We start from the raw sequence: 25083 nt of genomic DNA, 5'->3' as shown, positions 1-25083 counted from the left end.
GGAAAGTATCAGTACCAGCACAAACATTGTTTCCGGAGCTTGATTTGATACCATTATGATTTTGCCATTTTGTAACAACTCAATAGTTTGTTAATGTCTTTGCTAGTGTTAGAAAGAGAGGAGACAATATTTGAAGTCTACGTGTGTGTATTCTGCTTTCCCTCTCTAATTCTGACATGCAAACATACACATACGCTCCCCCTCGCCTTCAACTCAAGGGCAGCTTAAGTTGAAGGCAACTAGCTAGCATGATTTGATATGCTAATACTGGATGTCATGCATGTGGACATCATAATGAGTCATTTAGCGCCTGACTTCTCCTCATTTCTATTGACACTGGTGGTACATCTAGAGGACAAGGATTTTCCCTGTCTCCCTTAACTCATCCTACATGGATTCACCATTGACTAACTGGATCTGTCTCACACTTTAAGGGAGTACACGACAGCATGATTGCCGTTTAATGTTTCTCCTTGTTGAAGTTGGGTACATTTCAGGTGGAGAAAGATTGATGATGGAGTCATATGTGTCAACAAACTGACTGGCTGAGTGGCATGCACCATTTCCTTTCCATCATGTTTTTCTAAAGCAGCACCTGAAGGATGATTTTTTGCAATTGTCAAATTCAACAACAACGTCTCTTTCCACAATCAACATCCTGATTATTCAACTAAATGAACAGACTGTGAACAGATCTTTCTATACCTTTGGTAGAAAATAGTTGCCAATGAAAGCAAGATTTGTGGATTATCCTGATTAAATGGGTCGTTGTTTACATTATATGCTGTACAGAAGTGAAAGAACCATGCAAGAAGTGTGCTGTTAAGAAAGCGGAGGCAGAAAAAAACCCACATTTGAGAAGTATTAGGCAAAAGGAAAGAGAGAGAGAAAGCAAGATAAAAGGTTATTAAATAAGCGAAGGCAAAAGAGCATTATATTTTATTCAGTTATATTTTATTCAGTTATATTTTATTCAGTTATATTTTATTCAGTTATATTTAGATGAATTTAGGCTATTACAGGCTATTGAGTTGAGATGGGAAGGAAAAATGGAAATGCCTGTCAGGCAGCACTTCAAGAAATGCAATTGAATGCAGTAATAACATGTTGTATTCAACAGTGCTGCACATTGGTGTGTGAGTGTGCGTGCCTCTACTGTATTACTTTACTCATAGGCTATAGAATAGAATAAGCGTTTTGAATTGACAGACGCTCCTGCAAAGGCCTGTGCTTAGAAAGGGGTCATTGGCTTTTTGATAAAGTAAGTGGTGGAACTAGAGAACTTCATTGTGGCGCCAAAAGATAATTCGATCTATTAGCTGGTGCAAAAATACCACGTTTGAAAAAAACAAAACACTACTTCTACCACAAAGTCCAAGACAAACTTCTCCAACAAAGTGAAACCACTGTGCTTCTGTAGTTCTATAAATTCACGTGTAGATAAGAAAGCGGGTGATATGTTCTAAAGGCGACTCCATTAATTATCAGGATTTCTCATCAATGTTGTTGGATCTGTAAAAGGACAATATTTAACTGTGCTATGTGAGGAAGACAGAATACATAGCACGATGACATGAGTGAAGCAGAAATGTATTTTTTTGCATTTATCCCTGTAACATCCAACATCCAGCATGGTCTCGCTCCCGAGGCGTCAGATACCAACGCACAAGACAACAAACACAGGACTTTCATCTGTGTCCCGTGTGAAACTAAAGGCTAACTTATTTTTAACGCACTGTCCTATGATGTTACGTCCGTAGTTTACGTTCTGTAATGAGTGAACTCTTACTACAGTCCCATGCACACCACTTTGGCATGGACAAATCCAAACCTTGTCAGGCCTTGTTATGGTTTCTGCACAGTGACAAGGACAATTCTTTTTCAGCGAATCCTCAATTAAATGCAGACTAGGCTACGTTTTGGGTCAATTTGACTTTCTGGACAGTTGAGAAGAGCTCATCTGCGATAAAGTGATCAGGCTTGACTTGCGGGGCTAAATAGACAAAAAACCTTTTATAATATTACATATGTTCAGCAAAGTTGCTTAAAAACCTCTATGTATACATCTTATAATCTCTATGAACAGATTCCATTTGTAGTCCGTGTAATAGTCTTTAGTTGAATGCAGGTAAACAGTCTGTGTGGAGAGAAAAAGAGGTGGAATGCATTGGCTGAAATGCAACCAGGGAACCCAGCAGTGATCGTCTGACGATGTTTTAGATTTATATTGTCTTAAAATTAGCTTGTAAACTGGCTTCTTGTGAAACAATCCGGTCATACATGTTGTCTTTGAACTTTAGCTCTCTTCAAACTCTTTTAAATTGCTAATTGGGCTGTTAACGATGAGCAGCGCACTGAAAAAAAAGAAGTCTTGGCCCACATATCTGCTGACCGCACCGAAACCCCCAGAACTATAGATCCTTGCCCCCAGAGGCTTATCCGTCGTCAGACCACGATGGGTTCCAAGATTGCATATGTTTTTTCTTTGATGCTGTTCCTCTTTCCCTCTCCACACTGCTCTATTATCGCCCCCTCTCTCCTGCAGACTTGTTTGTTCCTTTGCTTTGCCTGAGATTGGTTAAGCTATCCGTGGTAGAGTAACAACAAGGTTGTTTGTGATGTCTGTATGGTTGAGAGGAGGACAGCGAGAGGCTTGATAGATCCATTAATGTTCCTTTGGTCTTCCATTTCAAGGCTGCGCAAACACTTTAATGCATGTCTGTGTGTGTTTTGTCATTCTGGAAAATTTTTAGAAAAAATGCATGGATAAAAAGCAACAGTGTCTTGGTGTGTGCATGTGTGTGTGTGTGCGTGTGTGTGCGTGTGTGTGCGTGTGTGTGCGTGTGTGTGCGTGTGTTAGGCAATGTGATAACGTTTAACTTCATTACAATTCTGATGTAAAAGCCCCTAAGATGCCTTAACAACAGTTCTTAATATGCTATTTTAAACCACCGAGGTGGTCTCAGATGTTTTAAGGCACATCAAAGTGAAAACACATCATTTCCAAACCACATGTAGCATCTATATACTGTATCTAAAATAAATATCCAACTTAATAATATCCTCTGCACCACAGTCTGCATAACAAGGACTTGCTTATAACACACATTATTAGCATGCTGAGTTAATGGAAGTTTAAGTGGTGTGTATGGTAGAGATGGTGTTGTGTACAGGAAACCTTTCCTGTCTTTTTTTTTTACAGGAAAAATGTAGTGCCATAATTTGTATTTCATCAGGTATGTGGCAGCAGAATCATGAATAATTTGATACATCACTGACAGCAGGGGACTATCAGGTCACCTCAAGGTCCTGTCTGTTCAGGATAAAATCGGAGAGAAGAACTGTGTGTGGCAGACTTCCTGGTGGAGGAGCTGGACTGCTGTCAGCTCAGTTGTGCACCGCGATGCTGCTGTGTAGCGGATATTTGTATTTCACTTAAGAGAAGTTATAAGGGTTCATCTTATATATTGTACTACACCATTTATTTAGTGACTGCCCAAACGTCAACACATATCTGTAAGGTGCTTTTGCCTGAGAGAATAAGCTAATATTTCTTCTTCTGTCCTTTTTAAAGGATGCACTGACACCATGAAAACAGGTCTCCTATGCACCTCAGCTGTGGTCACCATTATTGTTGTTTTATTGTTGTGTCGAAGAAATTAAATTACAAACAATGCTATGTTTAGTCACCATTTATCATTGATGCTGCACTGCAATGCCTCCTTCGTCCCTCAGTTCCGAACTAAAGAGGCCATCTGTGTAAACACTAATCACTAATTAACCGTAATAAAAAGCACGATTCCCTCAGCATCTGCCACAGTGGACGATGTGTCTCCCTGTCTTTAACACCGTGTCACAGCCAGAAGCGACATCCACATCTAGAGGTAAAGCTGCGGCTCTCCCCTGCACAGCCTGAGCCAGGGACACATTCAGTCCACTACCAGGCATCTCCTCCCTCTTGCTGCTGCCCGCTTCATCTTATTCATCTGATTCAGCTAGTTCAGTGTCGTGCCACTTCCCATTCATGAATTAGCCTTCTTAGTCATTCTTTGTGTCGCTCATCTCACAGGTACCCACCACCGTCCAGCTCCACCTGAGATGACTCCCCACTGCGGTTGGTTGTCTCCTCCAGATGAAGTACTTGGAGTGGTAAGTGTATATTATTCTCATCTTATGTGCAGGTTACAGTATACAGCAGTGATCATGAGTGCAGGAAATGGGCAACATGCCTTCTATTATTGGATACTGGTACCTTGTTTTTCGTCCACATGTGTAACATTATTACTTATTGTGCGCTGCCACTTACTGATGAATGTTACTTGGTCATTTCATGAAGTATGAGGCTTTAAATTCCTCTTTTTCCTGCCCAAAAAAGTCTGGAGAAGCATAAAAGTGTGGTTAGTCTTGGCTACCTGAGCTGCATATTAGCACTCATCAGGGGACAGCTGCTGGATGCCATTCTTCTGCTCTCGCCTCCAAAATCCTCCACCAGCACAGATGTGATGTCCACATAATTAGTGTCAACAGTTTCCTTAAATTTTAAATTTAGATATGTTTCCATGCAGCCAATTAACATGCATGTGGACAGATGCTTGCTTTTGGTAGCGTGTTTATTATGAAAATGGTCTTTTCAGCAAACCACTCGAGTAAGAGAAAAAAATACCAATAGCATACATTCTTTTTTGTTGTTGTAGCAAAGTGTGTTGCAGTTTTCTTTTTCTACACATGCAAGGGTTATTAGGTTGCGGCTGAGATCGGATCAGCCCACATTCCAGCAAATAGTTGACAAATAACCCAATACTGACAATGTGATGCAAAGCATGTGACAAGTAAGATGAGAGATCTAGGGGGTATCTTCCAAACATAAAAATAAGTTTGTTGACATAGAGAATAAATGAATAACATTCACCACTAATGTCTAAGATATCTTATTTTTCGTTGGTGTTCTATGCTGCAATACCAATGCAATATGTGCAATATTTCAATGGCATCCTACAATGCTCCTCTCATTCATCATTGGCTTGTTAAACTAGGGGATACCTTTCATCCTACATCCTTCCTACACACATATGTGTGTGTGTGTGTGTGTGTGTGTGTGTGTGTGTGTGTGTGTGTGTGTGTGTGTGTGTGTGTGTGTGTGTAGGTGTGTGTGTGTGTGTGTCTGTGTGTAGGTGTGTGTGTGTGTGTGTGTGTGTGTGCTGTATTTCTTTCGAGTCTTCAGAGGCACCACTTGAGCTCATGTGCTCTGAGCCACAGCTTGCGCTGACCTCCTGTGATTTTAGTTGTGCCTTTCTGTGTACATCTTGTTTGTTGCATTTAGTTGTTCATGGAGAACCTTGAGACGTGCCTGTCATCAGGGTTTGTATTGAATCTTGACACTCTGCCAGTCTGTCAAGATTCACCCGAACACCTCACCACTAATCAAAGGCTCCTTAATATCATTCACAAACGCCATGGTCAAAAACATACAGGAAGGCAGAGTGAAACAGGGGCAAGAAGTCAAGAAGAAAAAGCCAACAGATGCTCGATGGTGAATAAGCAACAGTGTTCAGTGCAACACAAGATTATGCTCCGCTGAATCCATCCATCTGTCTGCTTCTCCGTCTCTCTCTACCAGTATTGATTTAATCAAGTTCCCACCAACACTCGACTTCCATGTGTGTGTGTGTGTGTGTGTGTGTGTGTGTGTGTGTGTGTGTGTGTGTGTGTGTGTGTGTGTGTGTGTGTGTGTGTGTGTGTGTGTGTGTGTACGTGTTGGTGGAGCTCCACCAGACACTTAGCATACGGACTGAGGTAAGTGCCAACAGGGATTTCATTAACTGTAAAAGGCTGAGTTTATGGTGATCGATGGACCTGCTCATCGGTCACCTGGAGTGGCCCAACTGACCGCAGCATCGAGATGGATGAAGGGTCTAGAATGGAGGGAGATGGGAGTGGCTGAGATTGAGTGGAAATAGAAAGGAAGGGGGTGTTTGTGCTGATGAAAGTTAGGGTAAATAGGAAGAAAGAGACACATGAGGAATAATGGATGCATTGACCTCACAGCCCCTTTCTGCACAGGGGAATAACACATAAATACTGCATTTACTGTTCTTACCTTTCTACTCTACTCCTTTTTTATAAGTCATGTCGAATTTAGTCTGATGAGGTTTTCTGATGATCAGCAGTGTAATGTCAAAGTGAAAGTCTAACACTAATGTTAAATGATAAACTGTGTTGTCGGTATCGTCTTTCATGGTGATCACATAGAGCGGTCCAGTCCAGTCCAGGTATCTACCTTAGAAACCAAACTGAGATCGTCCTCGTTGGCTGAGGTAACAGAAACATGGATGCTGTTGGTGTACAGATATGAATAACCAGGTTTCTTTTGTTCCATGTTCCATCTTTTGTTCCATGTTCCATCTTTTGTTCCAGCACGTTAACATTATTCTCAGTCATTTCACTCTACGAACATCAACAACTCACAGATTCTTGAAAATTGCCAGAGACAGGTAATCCATCACCTCAACATTTTGTCGCCTCTCCTTTTTGCCCAACTTGTGCTATCATTCCCTGGAAATGCAAATCAACTCGGCTTTCTGATGGCATGCAGTATGAGAGTGTGACCCCCTGAGTAATTGAATAGCGTGAAAGGTGCCGGTGTGTGTATGAAAGTTTCCTCGTGGAAAGTCTCTCTTTTGTCGGCACGCTGCCTGGACAAAGAGGACTCTCTGTGCCGAAGGATTTCAGATTTTGTGAATACAGCAGAGGGTAAGCAGGTATGGCATCCAGAGAAAATTGTCACCCACCATCCGAACACTGTTATCGTCACTATCCAGCTTCCTAAAGCAACAGCAAGGCCAATTAACCTTCCTCATTACCACAGCTATAGGCCTTCCGCTCCACAGGATAGAGCGCGATGGGAAACAGGATGGGGGAGTGGCTGACGCGTGTGGGTGCCGGGTAGCGGGGTGTTGATGGGTGGCAGTGCAGTAGAGGGAAGGAATAAATCAGCGGAATGAAATAAGAAAACGCAATTTGTCACACCATTGTCGGCTTCCGCTCTCCCCTCTCTCCTGTTGCAAGAGGAGCATGGATTCACGAAGGGGAGGCTTGCGTGTCAGCCCAGCTGCTGCATCTATTTAAATGAGACTCACGGCTTCATGAAGTGCGACCACGTACCATTTCAATATGCAGTTTTGGGTGAGGGTGGGGGTAGACACAGAGTCGAGACAGAGGGAGACGGAGAGAGTGCGGTGTGAGATGATCTGAAGGCGGGAAATGGAGTAAAGCGATTTTTGAAGATAACTCTGCAGATGCATGAGCGAGACTGAAAGTGTAGAGGAGGTCTACAGCCTTAATGGGTCGCCGGGATGCACGCAGTGACTGTAAAAGACAAACCGTGTTGACAGGAAAAGCCATTGACTCATTACTCAGCTTGTCAGTGGAAGAGAGGAAAAGTAGGAAGAAAAAAGTCTCTCTCTCTCTCTCTCTCTCTCTCTGCATGTGTTGTGTATTTCATCAGATAAAGGAATCTTTTAAAGAGACAAGCTGAAATTCATTACAAATTAATTGGGAGGTTTCGACTATATGGAGTATGAATATCACACCTGTGAGCTTTTTAATGAAACATTAATTAGTAGCATGACATCATAAATTATCCTAAAATATTATTTTACTAATATGAATAAGAGACAAGGGATTCTGATATTTGTTTGGCTTTCAAGAGCTGTGAAGGATGTGGTTCCCAAAGATGAATCTTTAAAGCTTTGGTGATCCCATTGTGTTGTAAATTGCAAATATTATACCTTGGTCTCATTAAGATGCCTTTCTATTCAGAGGAGTAACTTTGTCAATCAAACTTTGCGGAAGGACGACATAGAGCAAGTACAAACAATGTGTGTCAGAGCATCTGTTTTGTTAAATCTCTCAACATCTGGTTTGTTTCCCAACTGTCAAAAGTTTGAGAAATGTGACTTATGCACAGTTGGAGGCACTTTATATTAGCAGCAAGTACGACAGAAATGTGTTTCCAGAAATGTCCAGGTGGTCCCGATATCAAGGGCAGAGGATGAGGAGAAGGAAGGACACATGAAGGGGGATTTGTGAGTGATCGTCACCTCTGGGTCTCAATCTGTTTACCTGACCAACAAACTCAGTTACGGAGCCAACTGAGTACGTGTGTCTTCTACGCATTATGCTCTTTGACGTCTGTTCAATGTTTTCTGAAAAGCTGTCTCAGTGATCTAGGGAACTGTTAGAATCAATGCACAGTTAGTGTGTGCATGCATGGGTGTGTGTGTATGAGAGAGAAGGAGACAAGGAGAGAGAGGTTTCACACTCTCATTTCAATCTGTCTGGCAGCTGTATCATGCCTGGAGTGGCTTTCACCCTAGGGTGATGCCACCACTACCTCTGCCTGTTTACCTCTTTTCATTCAATAACCTAATCTGATACAAGACGTCAGGTCAGCTAATACTGACTAATTGCAATGGATGAAGGGGGGGGGGGGGGGGGAGGCGGAAAATACCATCAGCAAGCCAGATTAGTTTTAATTACAGCCTATAACCAGATATAGCAGATCTGTCAATCTCCAACTCGCTCCGCAACTGGGACAGAATGGGTGGGAGGGGTGAGCTGAAAGGAATGACAGCAATAAGAGAGAAAGGAAAGAAAGGAAGGTATGCCAGAAGAGAGAGAGAGAGAGAGAGAGAGGTATGGGAATTAAGCAAAGCAGGGAAGGTGTTTTGTGTTGTGTGTGTGTGTGTGTGTGTGTGTGTGTGTGTGTGTGTGTGTGTGTGTGTGTGTGTGTGTGTGTGTGTGTGTGTGTGTGTGTGTGGCCGGCCAACATATCAGGGAAGCATCCTTCCAGCTACTGTATGTGCTTAGTTTCTGACAATTCACTCTGAGTGAGACTCTGCTGCCCTCTAAAGGTTACATCTTGCAAAAATATGGGCAGATTCAAAAGGCAGTGTGTATCCCTACAAGAGCGTGTGGCTATTCACATGTGGAACGTGTGTGTGTGTGTGTGTGTGTGTGTGTGTGTGTGTGTCCTGATTGCTTGTAAAACCGTGAAGCCCTTTGAAGACAGACCAAGGGATTGGGTGGGCTTTGGGTGCAGGGTCGGGTTACCAAGGGGTGGAGAAGGTTGAGAATGGTGATGATCTGAGGTGAGAAGCATGAAGGAGGGCCAGCGACAGCAACCAGGAAGAATGGATTAACACACTTGGATGAACTGTCCCCTCACACACACACACACATACACACAGATAAGTCAATGGCCTGCAGGTAAAAACCAGCCTTTGGGAAGTTTTTTTCCCTCTCCCTTCAGTTTTAACTGAAAATCCCACGTTCCACACATCATCACTTACTTTGAAACACTGCTGTGAAAAGACCACACAATGACATTTAGAAAATGTGTGCAAAAGTCCTCATCATAAGAAATGACGACGCCGAAGAAGCGGGGTGCATTGATTTCCCTCAAATGTCAAGAGAAAGTGTTACAATAAAATGCCACACCCTGTAACATTTCAGCGGACACATCCTTCAACCCGAGCTGGTTCCCTAAAAAAAACACATCAGCGAGTGCATTGACTCTTTGAGCCACATCAATTATTCTTTCATGTTAACAACACACGGTACAATTTACTGACTTTACTGAAAAGTAGGTTGGTCAGTAGTTAGTTAAAGAAACTGTATTTAACATTTAACATTAATATAGCAACAAACAACTGTGCTATGTACTGATTAAACTTGTTTTAGGTTGCATTTGCAATCATTGGTGGTTAATGCCTTTGCGTAGCTTGACAAGCTATTGCACTCTGCCGTACTTGCGTGCGCACACTTACGTATGTCATCAGTTATTATGCACCTTTAAAAGGCCCAGAAATCCTTTTTCAATAATCATCTGTCTCTGAGTGATTGGATCCTAAAATGATCTGACAAAGTTGAAGCCGTTTTGGTTATTTCCCATAAGAGACTTCTGTCCATGCACATTTATCCGCGCTTTTAAATAACAGCTGGGCTCTGGTGGGGAAAAAGGTGATGTCACACCAATCAGAATTTAGCAACATTTAAATGTAGCATCCCAAAGCTCTAACCTAAGTTACACCCTTTAAACTGGAATGATGGGGTGTTTGGGTTCGGTACACCAGGGCTACATAAATTTAAATATGATAACAGTTGACATTACTTTTTTTTGGGGGGGAGCTACTGTTATTCAAATCTGATCTAACTACATCCCCACAGTCCTGATGAAACAGATTAGCATTTCTGAGTGTTAAATACTTAATAACAATTTTGATTGTTGCTTGTTTTTGTCATAGTTCTTTAATGTTACTTATAATATCTAATATCTTCTTTAATGTTACTTATAATATCTAAAACCAGTTTATCATGGTCTTTAAGCGTGGCTGAGGTGCAATGGATTTTGTATTGCAATAAAAAGCGACAATTACGCTTTTTTTTTCAGTACTTAGCAAAGGTCACAGTTCACTGTACGCTGGCTGGGACAACAATTTGATAGTTCCAAAAAATATGCAGCTGACATGGAAGATTCAGTAACAGTGTTTCCATCATGTTTCCGTCTACGAAATGAATTACATTCTTATGTTTTGTTGTCCTTTGTGACATTTTTTTTCCTCCATATTTCCTTTTGAGGACGCCACTAGTCCAACGAGTCTGATTTGGCACGTTTGTGCGCTCCCTGTTTTCCTCGGTGGCACAGTGATCACAAGAAATGTTGGACTGAGTTTGAATGTGTTTGTTTGTGTTCTGTGCCGGTGCCAATGTGTATTCTCCATACATTTAATACATTCAAGTGCTTCAATAAAATGACAAGCGATTGAAGCATTTCATTTGGGAGAAAGACACCACCAGTGTTCAGATGGATTTGTTGGGTTCTCTGATTAACCGCTAAGTGACATTATTAATCTATAGAAACCATTTCCAATCCAAAATCATGATCCAATTAACTGCTCGAGTGGTTTTGGAATCCCAAATGTTTTGCTGTCACCCACTTTATGTTTTTGTTTTATTGACAACTTTCTAATATAACATGAAATGCAACATATCAGAGTTTATCAGCGTTACAATCCAGTTCAATAGTTTTACTTCAAACTTGCCGTACAGATGAAGACAAAAGGCTTTCACATCTCAGACCTTATCAGAATGAATTGGAACATGAAAATGCCACAGCCACCACTCTACCGTCACTCTCTGACTCCTCTGTCCACTTTGATCTGTAAAAAATGGATTAGCTTCATTTGTAAGGCAATTTCCTCCAAATGAGGGATAAGAAATCAAATACACCCCCGCCACGCACACATGCACTCCCAATCTTAAAAAAATAAAAGGATCGCCTGAATTACTGAATTATTTTTAGATGAGGCATGAATTTCCACAGCCGACAGTTTCTAATCAATTGTAATCAGGTCTTCTGCTGCTTTTTGGAAAGTATTGGCAAGACATGTCTGACAACGGGGCAGTACAATATTGAACTTGGCTGTGAATCCATTATTAACATGTGCTGGGCTGGAAATGTGACAAAACTGTAATCTGATTAGATTCAGATGAAGACTGGTCTAAGTACACACTGCGCCAATATGAAAACGGTCAGTGATCAGAATACGTGCCGTTACATTTGTCTACAATAATCTCTAACATGAGTATCCGTTTTTACTGCCATTTGATTACAGATCAGAATTTAAATTGTTCAGATTTCATTCATTTGAATAGCCATTTTCAAATCGGCTCCATTTAACACATGAAAAGTGGACCCGTCCTCTTAAGCATCCACAGAAGAGGTTTGGATTATTTCATTTAGTGGGACCCGATGCGTCCATAAATCATATTTCAGGGCTGCAACAGCTCACCGTGTGAGCGATTCGTCTTCTTATTCGTCCAATGGAAAACAGCTGACTAACAAGTATTGACTAAAAAGTAGTTTCTTTCAACTGTACGACGTGCTCTACTTTTAAAAAGTTCATTATAAAAAGCTGCTGGACTTCGAACCCAAGCTGCTCTGTGCGGTCTCTAACCATTGGTTGTTTCTAGGTAACGGCTACTCAAAATAAGCCAGCAGCCAGTGTGGAATATGTTATGGTTGTTTCCCTGGCAACCCATCTAAGTGTGCACCATAATCCACTGTGAGATAGCGTGACAGTGTCGCTCTCTTCCGTGTCCCCACGCACACAGAGGAGTAGGCTTCTCTTATTGTCTCCAATATCTCCGGAGACACTCACACCGTCTGTCAAGGGCATCCTTTAAACAACTGTCCTTTTTTATTCTCCTCCCCCTTCCTTCACAACTCAACACCATCAATCTAGCCATTTACTTTAACTTTATTTCCCACTCCATTAGTTTCTAGGACACAAAGCAGCACAGGCGAGAGAAGAAAAAAAATAGGGGTGGGGGTGGGGGGAGGGGGGGCTACAGATGGTGTGAAAAAAAACAAGAAGAAAGTTTGGCTCCTTGGAGAGATAAAATGTAATTTCACAGTCAACTTGCTGTGATATATTATTTCACAACAATGGCGTGTGGGCTGGTATGAGCCCTGCTTGGCACCTGTACAGAGCAGTTACAACGTCAACGATGGCTCTCTGGAGATGTTAGTGGTGCGTGTGTGTGTGTGTGTGTGTGTGTGTGTGTGTGTGTGTGAGTGTGTGAGTGAGTGAGTGAGTGTGTGTGAGAAGGGAAAATGATTATAAATCATGCGATTCATGTGAGGCATCAGGAGGGTCTAGTCCAGTGGATCAGAACGAGCACAGTCGACGAAAACAAATACCGTTTTGTTTAGAGTTATGTAAAATGAAATAATAATTGTACTTATTGATTTCATGCCTTTTGTGTACTGTGCTTTAGTGGGAATAAGCAGGTGTACATGAAACCCTGCCCAAGAAAAAAAAAAGAAAGACACAATCCAACTCTCTCCCATTCATCAACGTGTTTTTGCAGTGAGACGGTTCAGCCAAATGAAAGAATCTAAACATCATTTATTCCAGTAGCTGCACTCCCTCATTGCTCGTGCTTCACCATTACACACACACACTGTTATCCAAGAACATGGTAATGCATTGATCGATGCCTCGTGCTTCATTAGCTACAGTCTCTCAGCCTGAGAGGCACTTACACAATATCAAACAGCTTCAACCAGAAACCCAATGAGGCAAGAAGCCTAACCTATGCACTGCATACAGACGATGGGATGAGACACGTCATGTGAGAAAAGTTCTAATTTCAATTAAAAAACAATATCAGCCGACGTCTCTGCAGCAGTTTTAATATGTCAAATACTATATCATTAAGTTTGTCAGTTAACGTATTATTGATGTCAAGTGCCATCTAACCGAACAGATTTGTATTTGTGGGTTTGTCCTTGTCTCTTGTCTCTTTCTCACAGTTTGCTGCTCTTCTGAAATTGGGACACCAGCCCCAGCACCTGCTCCGACGCAGCGATGACCTTATTCTGCAGGTAAAGAGCGCTGTTTTGAGACGTCTCGTTCAGGAAGTAACGGTAGTTCACCATGATGCCGCAAGAGTTTGCCACGCCCCTTGGGCTGGTGTCGGCGTTCCAGTTGAGCCGCCACATGCTGGCGCCGTTTTGCAGGTGGAAGTTAGCCACCGGGTTGAGAGCGTAGCCTCGCCTCTTCTCCCCGTAGAGGTACCAGGCACAGAGACGCATCAGGGCGGGCTCCAGGACGCGGGTCAGGCGCTCAGAACGCATCCACTCACTAGTGGCGATCAGCTTGCGGAGGGCCTCAATGGCTGCAGACCCCGGGGCCGAGTCAGTGGCCTGTTCCACCTCCTTCCACTCCTGCTCAGAGAGGAGGTCAGAGCCCCGGCCTTCCTTCTTGTACTGGCTGAGCAGACCTTGGAGCCAGGAGGAGAAGCCCGGGATCGGAGACAGGCTGGAGAACTGGGCCATGTGAGGGAACTCGCTCTGGAAGACAAGAGGAGAGGGGGGGGCAGGTAGAGTTAACCCTCAAACTATACTTCAGGGCGCGTATTCACAAACATTGTGAGAGCTCCCAACTTTGCCTAAACATTTCAAATAAGTCTTGGGGATTTAGGAAACTCAAAACAAGGAAGGGACAGAAATGGTTACCTTGGTGAGGAGGAGTGGTTGACCCCCATTATGACGTATTATTTTAAAAGGTGTGATTGGTTAATCATCAGCTTTTATGCGTTTGCTGGCCAGTGTATATAAGTAGCAGCGTTGGTCGGCATGTAAATCTATAAACAAGCAAGCACTGTTGCTTTTTCTCCCAGTTGCCAAATATCTTAGAGTGTTTGGTGGGAGATGTGAGCGCATCTCTGAGATCAGCGACAAACACTATCCCTATCCCTTCAGTGATTAGCTCACTGTGATTCATGGTTTGGAGAATATTTCTCCTACTTTTTTGTCTTTCCACCATGTTCTTCTCTGCTTATGAAATTCTTGCAGTTTTTCACCTTAGGAACTCCCCTAAGGGCTAGGATGCTTTGTGAATAACGTTTTTTTGTACCAGGATGCTTATTTTAACTTTATTATTAGAAAAAGCATTATGAATACGGCCCTGTCAAATACACTAGGCCCCGAACTCCCTTTGTCTTTACAGACCTGAGGAATGTAAGTGTACCTTCTTTTCACACTATGCAGGTAAAAGATAACATCAGGTAATACGTTTTCCAGATTGGCCTCAATTTATGACATAATGATGAAAAAGTTTGATTACGTCTTAGTAACAAGATGGTGCAGCATCAGTGTGTCGGGCACACTGCAGAGCAGCACTTTTCTTTGATGTTGAAGGGTTTTTATGACTGAAACTGCAGACCAGGAATATATTATTTTATATATATATATAATATATATATATATATATATATATATATATATATATATCTCTTCAAGTTATTTCTGTCTCTTTAAATGTTCTAAAAAAAGAAATAAATGCAAAAATAAATGGTGAAAATGTAATTTTATCAATATTATGTTCTGAAACCGTGCAGAAGCAATGTTATTTCAGTGTGTAGCCCAATCTGTGGTAAATATGGAACGGGTCTCTAAAGACCTAATATAAGGTTTGCATTCAAGGGTTAAAAAGATTTTTTTTTAAACACAAAGTGAGCAGAATCATTTGCATGCAAGCGGAGACACTTCAACGCAGAATCACTTGAACTTGCTTTAACCAGCTTGAAGAGAGGAAAACAAAAGAGAAAGCTGGGAAAGCGAAGCGAAGACAAGGTAACGGTGAAAAGAAAACAGACGAGCAGCAGCAGAGATTTGATCTTCACTGGAGCGCAGGGGCACAAGCTCTGCAACGGTGGAAATAAGGGAGACGAACACTCCACCTCAGCATCAAAACACAAAACAACATTTTTTTGTTTGCGCTCAGTCGGCAGCTCAGACAGCGACGGCTTTACAAATCAACTCCATTGCTTCACGATCCCGCCTCGCTGATGGAGACGGATGATCCCCTCTCTCTCCCTCCCTCCCTCCCTCTTATTCTTCCCCCTGAGTCCCTTGCACTCTCACCTTTAATACCTGTCCTCTTCCCTTACTCGCCTCTCCCCCATGTCTCTATCTCGTCCACACAACACCCACCCATCTCACGAGTTCTCCTCCACCCTGCGACCCCCTCTCCCCTCGCCAAAGAAATCCTCCCCCATCTTCGCACTCAGGCGTCTGGGTTGATAAGTGACGGAGCGATGTGGCAGGCAGAGGAGTGAAAGTCGCTGCAGATAAAAGCGGAAGTGTCAGACAACCCCTGGAGGGACGCGTTGCTTTGCAACGTTTTCCTTTCATCATCCTTGATTTGGCCGTCCCTTCACTTCAAGATCACTTTCCACGTCCCGCTGACTCTCCCCTTATGTTTCTCCTTGCTCTACTGTATCATGGTCTTGCCCTCTTCACTCCAACTTCTACTTTTAACTACCGGATGCTCCCAAGGTACTGAGGATGAGGAGGATGGAAAAGAGGGTGGTGGAAATGGGGAAAGAGGTGGTAGGAGAGGTGATAAATGAACAGGGAGGAAAGGATACAGAGAAAAAGGAGGAGCAGTGCCAGACCTGTGCTCTAGGGGCCAATCTTCAAAGACAAGCAAGACCCCCTCCCTTCCTCTTAAATCACGGCTGTGACCTTTTCTTTTCCACTCTATCATCCATCCATCATCATAGTGGTCCCTCTGTGGCTACACCTCTCTTCCCTTTACATAACAGCCTGTCAGAAAGCCAAGCCCTCTACGGAATACAAGTTTGAAGAATACGAGTTTGTGTTGTCTTTTGGGTAGCGTCGGTGCTACGGCATTGCACTTACACTATTGGGGTCAGGTGTTCAACTCCCACTAGGGTCCTGAAAAAAATAATTGCACTGATGGGAGTGCTTTGGATAAAAGCGTCCAGAAAAAAAGGAATGGAGGAGACATCGAAAAGTACAAGTTCCGAACTGTATTTTGAACTGCGTTACAAAGCCAAAATCCAGTAGCGACATATTACAACCAGAATCTGCCTTTTCACAATTCTTATGCTATAGAAAGAATAGAATTTTTTTTTTTTTAATTTGTCTCTGGCTTGGTACCAAGAGAAAGCTAGCTAGTGAAATAGCCAGCTAAACTAAATTCACTTATTGATTTTTCACGAGCTGTTAACTATAAATTAATACCTTGATTTCAATATAAATATGAATAAAAGTAGACAAATGCACAGACCCAGTCAAACACATACAGCCTCTGCTATACCTGTAGGGTAGAAGCTAAAAAGTAGAACTTTTGCTGGGTTGCAAAGCTAGTAGACCTCTGGATGAAGACAACATTCCCCGACTGTAAGGCTGTTACAGCAGTATAACCTACTTTCCACTCAGACACAAATAGCCCTAATGCTAAAGCAGGAAATGCAACATCTGCTGAGCTCACTGAACCGTAGGTTGCCATTAATAAAAATGGCAATGAGAGAAAAGCTTGCACCAATGAAAACACAACTCCATTGTTGGAATAAAGTGGGTGCTGCTTAAAGCTTTGAAACCTGATTTTTTTTATGAGGACACACTGTAAAGAGCTACGTTCCATCTATTGGAGTGGCTTCTGATGTTCCTTTCAATCATCCAATCGTTTAACAAGAGCTTGCTGGAGTGGCCCGACGTGAAGGGCTCTTCTGCGCTCATTGACAGGGATGGATGAGATTTCATTACTGCCTGTCTAGTGACTAAAGCCCTGTATGTGTGTGTATGCATTCACGTGTGTATAAGCAGGCGCTACAACAAGCGGGATATTTATGATTCAGCACTGAGACTCAAATAAAAACTTTTGAAAAGCAATCAAACTAAAAAGATCTCGCCTGGCACAGCTACATTTCTCACTGGAATAACGCCGTGCCAGCTGGGCCGCACCCGAAGGCCACCGTAAAGCCTTTTAATTGAATTCAGCGTGCGAGTCATACAGAGTGAAACATCCTGTGGAGGAGACTAACAACACTCTTCCCTACTACAGCGTAGGGGAGGAGCTGAGGAACTCTGCAGGAGTTAACAGCTGTATCCATGCACTGTAAATGATAAGGTGTTATGTAGCTTTACTGGGAAAGGGTGGTGTAAACGCTTCACTGATAAGACTATGTGCTTCATAGTTATTCAATTTAGATAACCAATGTTTACATAACCTTGCCTTTTCTGTTATCTTGTGTTCTACTGAAGCTAAGTTGTTATAGGAATTAAAATAGAATGGATTAAAGTAATTCTATTACAGTATTTTACAATGGCTTAATGGTTTGATTAGTAAAACTATCAACACAAAAGTTACATATCAAACAAACTAAAAAAAAAAAACAGTATCAAATTAGGTAATATACAATACAGAAAATGTATCAGAACATCGCAACGTTATGTTCAACCCTGAATTTTAATCATTGTTGCATTTTAAAATAAAATGATAATTTCCTCAAAGATTATAAAATGTACAATTTATGCAGATGCCGGGGTTTGAAATGATGTAGCGTAAGAATCCCTTTTGAGAACTTTAACTTTTAATAATCAAGTGCTGCAACATCCAATCCTAGTTCCACAGCTATCGTTCTTTTCGCTGACCACTGTGCTACGCTACATCCTACAGCCCCCCACTCGCACTCACCTGCAGTTCTCGGACCACCCTCTTGATGAGGTAGTTGCCCAGCTCCACCCCTTGAAGGCCAGCCTGAGTGGAGGAGATGGAGTAGAAGATGGCTGCATTTATCTTATTCACGTCCTCCACGAAGTCAAGAGCGGCGAGCTCACGGACGATGCTCTGTGAGAAAACAGACATTTTTGTCAAGTCGCACAGACAAATTGCGCGTCACTCATCCAGATACAAGCCCATTCTCAGTGTGGCTAGATAGCTGCGACCAACGCAGGAGTCTACTATAGCTATACCAGAGCTGCTGGAGCAAAACTGTGGATACCGTTGCTGTATTTCACACCATGGAATATTCTCAAACTGCTGAGTTGTCAAAACCACCTTTTCCTCACTGTAAATACCAAGTAAAGAAAGTCAGCACAGTAGAGGCTGCTCCCAGAGGGATGCGCAGTTTAAAAGGTCTCTGTATTGTTTTTCACACAGCAATAATCCATTTGTCAGCTGAGAAGAGGAACAAAGTAGTAAACCCCAGATGTTTAACTATCCCCCAAGGGGTGATAAAGTGAGACAAACCATTACAACAGCCTGCAGCTATTGATTCTAACCTGAATGTTATCAGAGATGTCTTCAGTGAGGGCCACGTGCAGTACAACCAGGGGTTCTCCTGGCATGGCGGCATGGGTGAAGGCATAACAACGGCGGTATGGCCCAACTCTGCGCTTCAGGTCCGTCCAGTTCCTTATAGGGTGCACTGCCTCGTACCTGGCAGAGGGCCGAGGGTTAGTTTTTCAGTTTTAAATTAACCGTTCACTAAGTCCCGCCCTCCTTAGCTACTGTTGCTACATTCGCCAAGCTCTCCATTTTGTATAATACATGTGCAGTTTACAGTGATAACGGAGGTAGACAAAAGCAGGGTTTTTTTGCAGCTCGTTTTGCTCAACTGTTGCTGGAAGATTTTGGGAGTTGGTTTCAATGCCGCCTCTGGATGACTCTGTAAAGTTTCCAGCTGATTCGTCTTAAAACAAGAATCCTGTAAAAAGGTGTCTTAAATATGCACTTGATGGCTACACACATGATCGCATGCTAAATAATTGTGGGTAAAGCCCTATGCAAAAGGCCAGCACCCTCACCAGCTGAAGATTCAGTGAGGGTGCTAGCATGATAAGAGTTGGATCTTACATTTTTCCATGTTTAATTCTAGACAACCCTGGTTGGATTGACCTACAAAAATATATTATCCCTGCAGCACTCTACTTACGTGTGTTAAGCTATGATTGGACAATCACTGTTCAGGGGAGGGGTTTAGCAAACGGGTCAGTTTTCATTGCTGTGCTGTATCATTTCAATGTAAGATAAGAGACTGTGATGAAATGAAGGAGGGAAAGAAAGACAGAAGAGAACCACAGTGTGAGAGAGCATGAGTGCCCTTACTGGCTGATCCTCTGCAGGATCTCGCAGGGGGACTGCCAGGTGATCCTCTCCAGTCGGAGCAGACCGACAGAGAACCACTCGGACAGCAAACTCTTCAGGGTGCCGTTCAGGTCCTGGCAGAGCAAAACAAAGTTCAGGGTTTAGAATTAACATCCATATCTAGCAGATAATTGAAAATTCACCACATTCTTTCCTTTGTTGAGCAGCTCAGCAGCCGGTCCATCAGGAAAACGAAAGGTGAATTTGTATTTCATAATAGGAACTATATATTGTAAAAATAAAACAATGGACTGCAAATAAATCCTATTTGATGAATATGGAAGAGAATGTTATGGTGTCCACCACATTAACTTATCTGAGCACTGTCCTTTTACTTCGCTATGGAGGATTCTGTTGTCATTCTTGTCTATCTTATGAAGGAGAAACACCAAAAAAATGATTCTGTAGAAATTACAACTTCTATAGGACTATTGAAAGAGGTGGATAAACAGAGCCCTAGCCGCCTTATAGACCTATTTTATTGGGAGAACGTACAAGCGCTATATCATATTGACTAGCTTCCAAGTTGCTCAAGTTTGTCTGTCGGCTATAAACAATTCCAGACTGCTATCTTACACACTGTGAGGGGTGTATGGTGCCCTAGGCCTTTTGAATGTTTTCATATTATGAGTAGTGATTTGTTTGAGCTCGCAATGTAGAGGAGGCACTTCAATAAACAACTTGCCATTTCAAAGCAGGTCTGTCCTCCCGCAAAAGGTCAGACTTCATTTAAAGCAAATCTTTTGCAAACACACAAACAAGCGGACGCGGTGCACACACACACACTCAAACACACTGAGGCACATAAATACAGCTTATATTGGCTGTTCCTTTGGATGTCTTCACTTCAGGCTTACTTTAATGCCAGCTTGTCAGTCATAATAATGGCTAATACAAACAAGCTCAAACAGACAACAAGTCATGGTGTGAAAGCCACTGGCTGAAATTCTCTGCGAGTCACTACAAAAACCAAAACTAACACAATTTGAAAGTCTTCCCCACGTATATGCATTAGGCACTGCATTATTCATCTCTATGGTTCAGAGGTCTCACGCTGGAAAATTCTGTTGAGTGAGGCGCAAATCAAAAGTTTGAAAGTTTAGCAGAGACACATCACTACTTTTGTGAAGGTATGCGTGTGTGTGTGTGTGTGTGTGTGTGTGTGTGTGTGTGTGTATTTGTGTTCCTCTAACCTCACAAACTGCCAGAGGTGAAATAATCTATAAAATGGCCAGTAATCCCAGCCCAGCATTTTCTGTGGAAAACGCAGCAGATAAACAACCCGTGAGAGTACAGCTGCTGCCTTGGGTAGCCAATTCTCTCCCACACAAAAGGAAGGCCAGACTGAGATGTGTGTTCCATTGACCTAGCGCAAGATGAAGTCTTTTGAAATGGAAGGGTCTAGCATTGGAAGCCTAAGGTTAGGAGAGACGCGGGAGAAAGGAGGGAAGGGAAAAGACAAAAATCCTGCACTCCATTGGAAAGAAAATAAAGCAATACATTTTTTTGACACTGGAGCAGCATAAATGCAGGCACTGATGTGAGCTGATGCAGCCTCTGTTACCTTGAGCTACAGTTATATTGTGATTATACAGAACGACGGAGACTGCAGTGCCTGGAAGGAACAGTCTGTCTTTCCTAGGCCAAATGACCACCGACCACCAAAGTGTTCACAGGTCAAACTCAGAGTGCACCGATACTTTCACTCCAGTAGGCTGCATGCCACTTGTCAGCCGGTCTGTGGGGGAAAAAAATAGCCTCACTTATACTATCTGAAATCCCAAAGAGCTAACTAAAACGATGTCTCTGACTTGTTTTTACGTCTTTCATCCACTCAGTCTGAGAACAGATGAACAAGAATGAAAGATCTTAAGGTAGAAGGAGTAAGAAAGGACATCAAAACTCAATTACTCAGATTAATCTAGAGTGGAATTCAACACTCTTGCAAGAGCCAAAGTATCTGCCGCCTTGATACAACTTTCAAACTTCCATTACTTTAGTAATCTTTGTAAATTGTATGACCCCCCCCCCCCCCCCCCCCCCCCTAATGTCTCTGTGCTACTTTGATTATCTGAAGCATTATGGACAGCAGGTTTTTCTCTCCCCTGGTATGCACTTACTATCAATACATGCACTAAAAGCTTCATATTTACCGTGACCTTTTCTCATTTTTAGCTCAATCAATTCTGGCCATAACAAGAAAAGATTGCTGTGCACCCCCAAGTCCAAGGTGGCCGGCACTCAGTACGAGTACCCTGTAGGTAGCTTAGACCTTTTTAAGCTACAAAAGGTCTCAGTAGGCCTTGGCTATTGAGATTAAATGCATCTGAACCACACCACAGCAGGAATAAAATATGTATTGAGCTGGAGAGAAGAGGCCAGAAGTCCTCTGGCGATGGAAAAATCATATAAAGCTCTAATCCAAACAAAACATAAAAATTGATCTCAACATTGATAGAAAGCCGTTTTCACTCAATCCTCAATTAGTATCCAAAGACAGCACATGTCATGATGATCAGTAAGCTTCTTTAAATGGGCCCCGAATGATCTCAAGCAGGGCAGTTTTAGTTTGACCATTACAGCCTCTAATTGCGCACACATCACTTTGGTGATCTTGATTATTGCACCTCAGCATAACAACTTTGCAAATCAGCAGTCTGCATGTCATCTAATGTGTTTCAGATAAGTGGACACAACATGTCAACTATGGCAGAAGCAGTATTTGCTTTGGATTAAGCCACTAAATCCCAAATTGTGTTTTCAAAATACAAAACCAAAGTATCTTTCTAGACGGTGGCTTTTTGTTCTTAGTAGATACATACACACTATAGGGGCTACTGCTTAGACTGTTTTTTTTTTTTTTAAATAAAAGAGCTGCTCATGGTCTTTAACACACAAATAGCCATTTTCCAGCCTGCAAGCTACTTGTAGCTATATAAAGCTTCATACACTCTTAATACATGTTACTAAAATAGTCCGCCTGTCAAATTACTCTCTTTCCATTGACTGAGTGAGTGAGCATGTCTTAATAGCAAAACATCTACGGTACATGTCATACTTTGTATACAGTTGTGCTTTGGGAAAAAACAAAATCCATGCAGGTCTTAGATGAGATTAACCCCCAAAATTCATTTGTACTCTTGAACAAACCTGCACAAAAGAGCATGGATTTATGACAGCAAGCCTGCCATCTGAAAAAATATTCCACTCTTAGTCCAAGGTGCGCATGAAAACTCCTACACTCAAATGCTGAACTGAATTGAAAATTGTAATTATATTTGACTGAACATGAATAACTGAATAATGAGACTCGAAAGGGTAGCTTTTCTGAAAAATAAGTTGCCAAAAATATGATATTAAGAGGACAGAGCATGGGGACCATGTCTGTGTGACGTAATGAAACATGTGTATTCATTTATATCTGTTTTTAATTAAAAGTATATATTTATTTTGCTAAAAATAGATTATTCAGCATATTCATTACATGCTTGATTTATATTCAGCATACAGAAGCTCTTGTCTCTTCATGTATAGAATGAAATATTATTATAGGGTCCATTTTATCACAAGAGCATTCCAGTAAGTGGATCAGTCCAGCAAAGACGAGCAAAAAACACAAAAGAAGTCCTGAAATTGAGCTTGGCACTGTCTTATGCCAAAAAGCTCGGTAGTGTCTATTTGTAAAAACGCCCTAAGCATAAATAAATAATGTAAAAAACTGATTTAGTTCCTACAGTTTGATTAGGAAGGTAATCTAGGACAAAGGTCGTTGCCACAATCTGCGAGGAAATGTGAGCCATGTGATAGGAGCAAGGATTGCAGTTGTGCGTCAGTGAGCGGGTGAGCAGCTATACTCAGCGTACTGCTAATGCTGTTAGAATATAGCACACACAATGCCTCTAAATTACTGAACATTAAGGTTCAGCTGTTCAGGCCGGAAGTGCAAAATGTTCAAACGCGAACAGCACTGCTTTGGCTCATGCGAGCATCCGTAGATAATGTAAACAAATGAATTACCCGTATGTGCGGGGTCTCGCTAGCTTTGGATGAGATTAATTCAAGCACATCGGCTCGGAGATCCACCAGAAACTTCACCCCACCCTCGGCCCTGCTTATATGGTTAAGCAACTGTTTATAACGGGGAGTCAGGCCGTATCGCAGCCTGTCTTCAATTTGATGAATAGTCGCCAAGTCTCGTAGCTGAGCTTCCAACAGCCTCAAAGCGAGCTCTGAAACTCCCTTGTGGTCTACTCCGAAGTCTTGCGACAGCTTCGTCAGGAAGCCGAGTTTGTCTTCCTTGTCGAGACTTCCGTAAAAGTGCATAAACTCCAAGCTGTTTGATTCGGGGGGAGGAGGGTATTTGTCTCTCGTTTCGTATGTGGGTAAAGGTGCAACTACCCTCGCCAGTATATCCTCCATGCCCGTGACACCGCCACGAATTGGGGTCGAGTACCAACGGCAACCGTTGACGTCCGTTGAGGCCTTTAGAGCTGCTTTGAGGACAGCCCGGCTACGCCAGCACCACACACTGCTTCGAAAAGCCCAGTTGGCAGGATGGAATATCATGATCAGCTGTCTGTATGGGATCCGCGACCGCCCTGGACCAGTGAACACACAGGAGGGAACCGTTTCCGGGTCTCTTAAAGAGACAGTACAGCTGTCACGACCACAAGCCAGAAGGTTCATCACAGGTGGTATAGAAATACAGGTAAAACCGCCCTCGTGGGAAAGAGGTGAAATTCACTGACTGAGAATGAAGGGAATCGACTACATATCTGAAGGAAGGTGTAACAATTTGCATTAAAAAAATAACCAAAAAGACAACAATTTGCAATAGCTATTACCCCAAGGCTATGGCGTTCAACTAAATCTCCTTTATTTGAAAAACACAGCTGGAAAGACCCGTTTACATTCTTTATAGCCAATAACGTTTGTTCCATGACTTTTATCCATGTAACAAATTAAATATAAATATGTCTTCTATGTTATTTTTAACAGCTGTAATTTCCAACATTTTGGTCAGTTTCTATATGCTGTCTTTATCTCATTTATTCATACATTTTCTGATAACAGAGTTGATGGTTAAAGACTATACAACTTCTTTGTTTACTAGGAAAATATATTCAGAAATCAGACCCAGACTGTGTATCACTCAAATCATTTGTTGGGATTTTGTGGAATAAATGCTAATTTCTAAATCTGATGCTGTTGTTGTCATGTTCTTATGAATCATTGTTTATATTTGATGTGTTTTATTCCAAGATCAGTAACATCCCAATCATATAACAAATAACAATTTGGTCACCATAATATTAAAATCCAAATGTCTGCCGACAGCCTATGTGCAATACTTTGTTTCCAAATCAATGGCTGTTTAATCCGGTATAAAGAGTACCAATAGGAAGTGAATCGAGAGAAGATTGTTGTTGATTTATTTTTATAATCTGTAGCTGAAAAATGGGAGTCTGCTTGAAAGAAGGATAATAATATAAACTTAACTTATTGGAAAGAAAGGTCTGACCTTACATCAGACAAATAGCTTGTCAAGAATGTCTTC

General features: G+C 42.1%; 1 protein-coding gene across 1 annotated transcript; it reads right to left on the bottom strand.

The window, feature by feature from the left end:
* Positions 1–10969: 10969 nt before the first annotated feature.
* Positions 10970–24795, bottom strand: mlycd (malonyl-CoA decarboxylase). The gene is made up of 5 exons (XM_079163779.1): positions 23544–24795; positions 19488–19600; positions 18662–18818; positions 18075–18227; positions 10970–13918 (listed from the first exon to the last, which is right to left on the bottom strand). The coding sequence occupies exons 1-5, from the start codon at positions 24210–24212 to the stop codon at positions 13373–13375; spliced, it is 1638 nt and encodes a 545-aa protein (XP_079019905.1). The 5' UTR covers positions 24213–24795; the 3' UTR covers positions 10970–13372.
* Positions 24796–25083: the final 288 nt, after the last annotated feature.

Source organism: Pholis gunnellus, assembly GCF_910591455.1.
Source record: "Pholis gunnellus genome assembly, chromosome: 7".
Lineage (NCBI taxonomy): Eukaryota > Metazoa > Chordata > Actinopteri > Perciformes > Pholidae > Pholis > Pholis gunnellus.
This window is presented reverse-complemented; position numbering and strand designations above follow the sequence as displayed.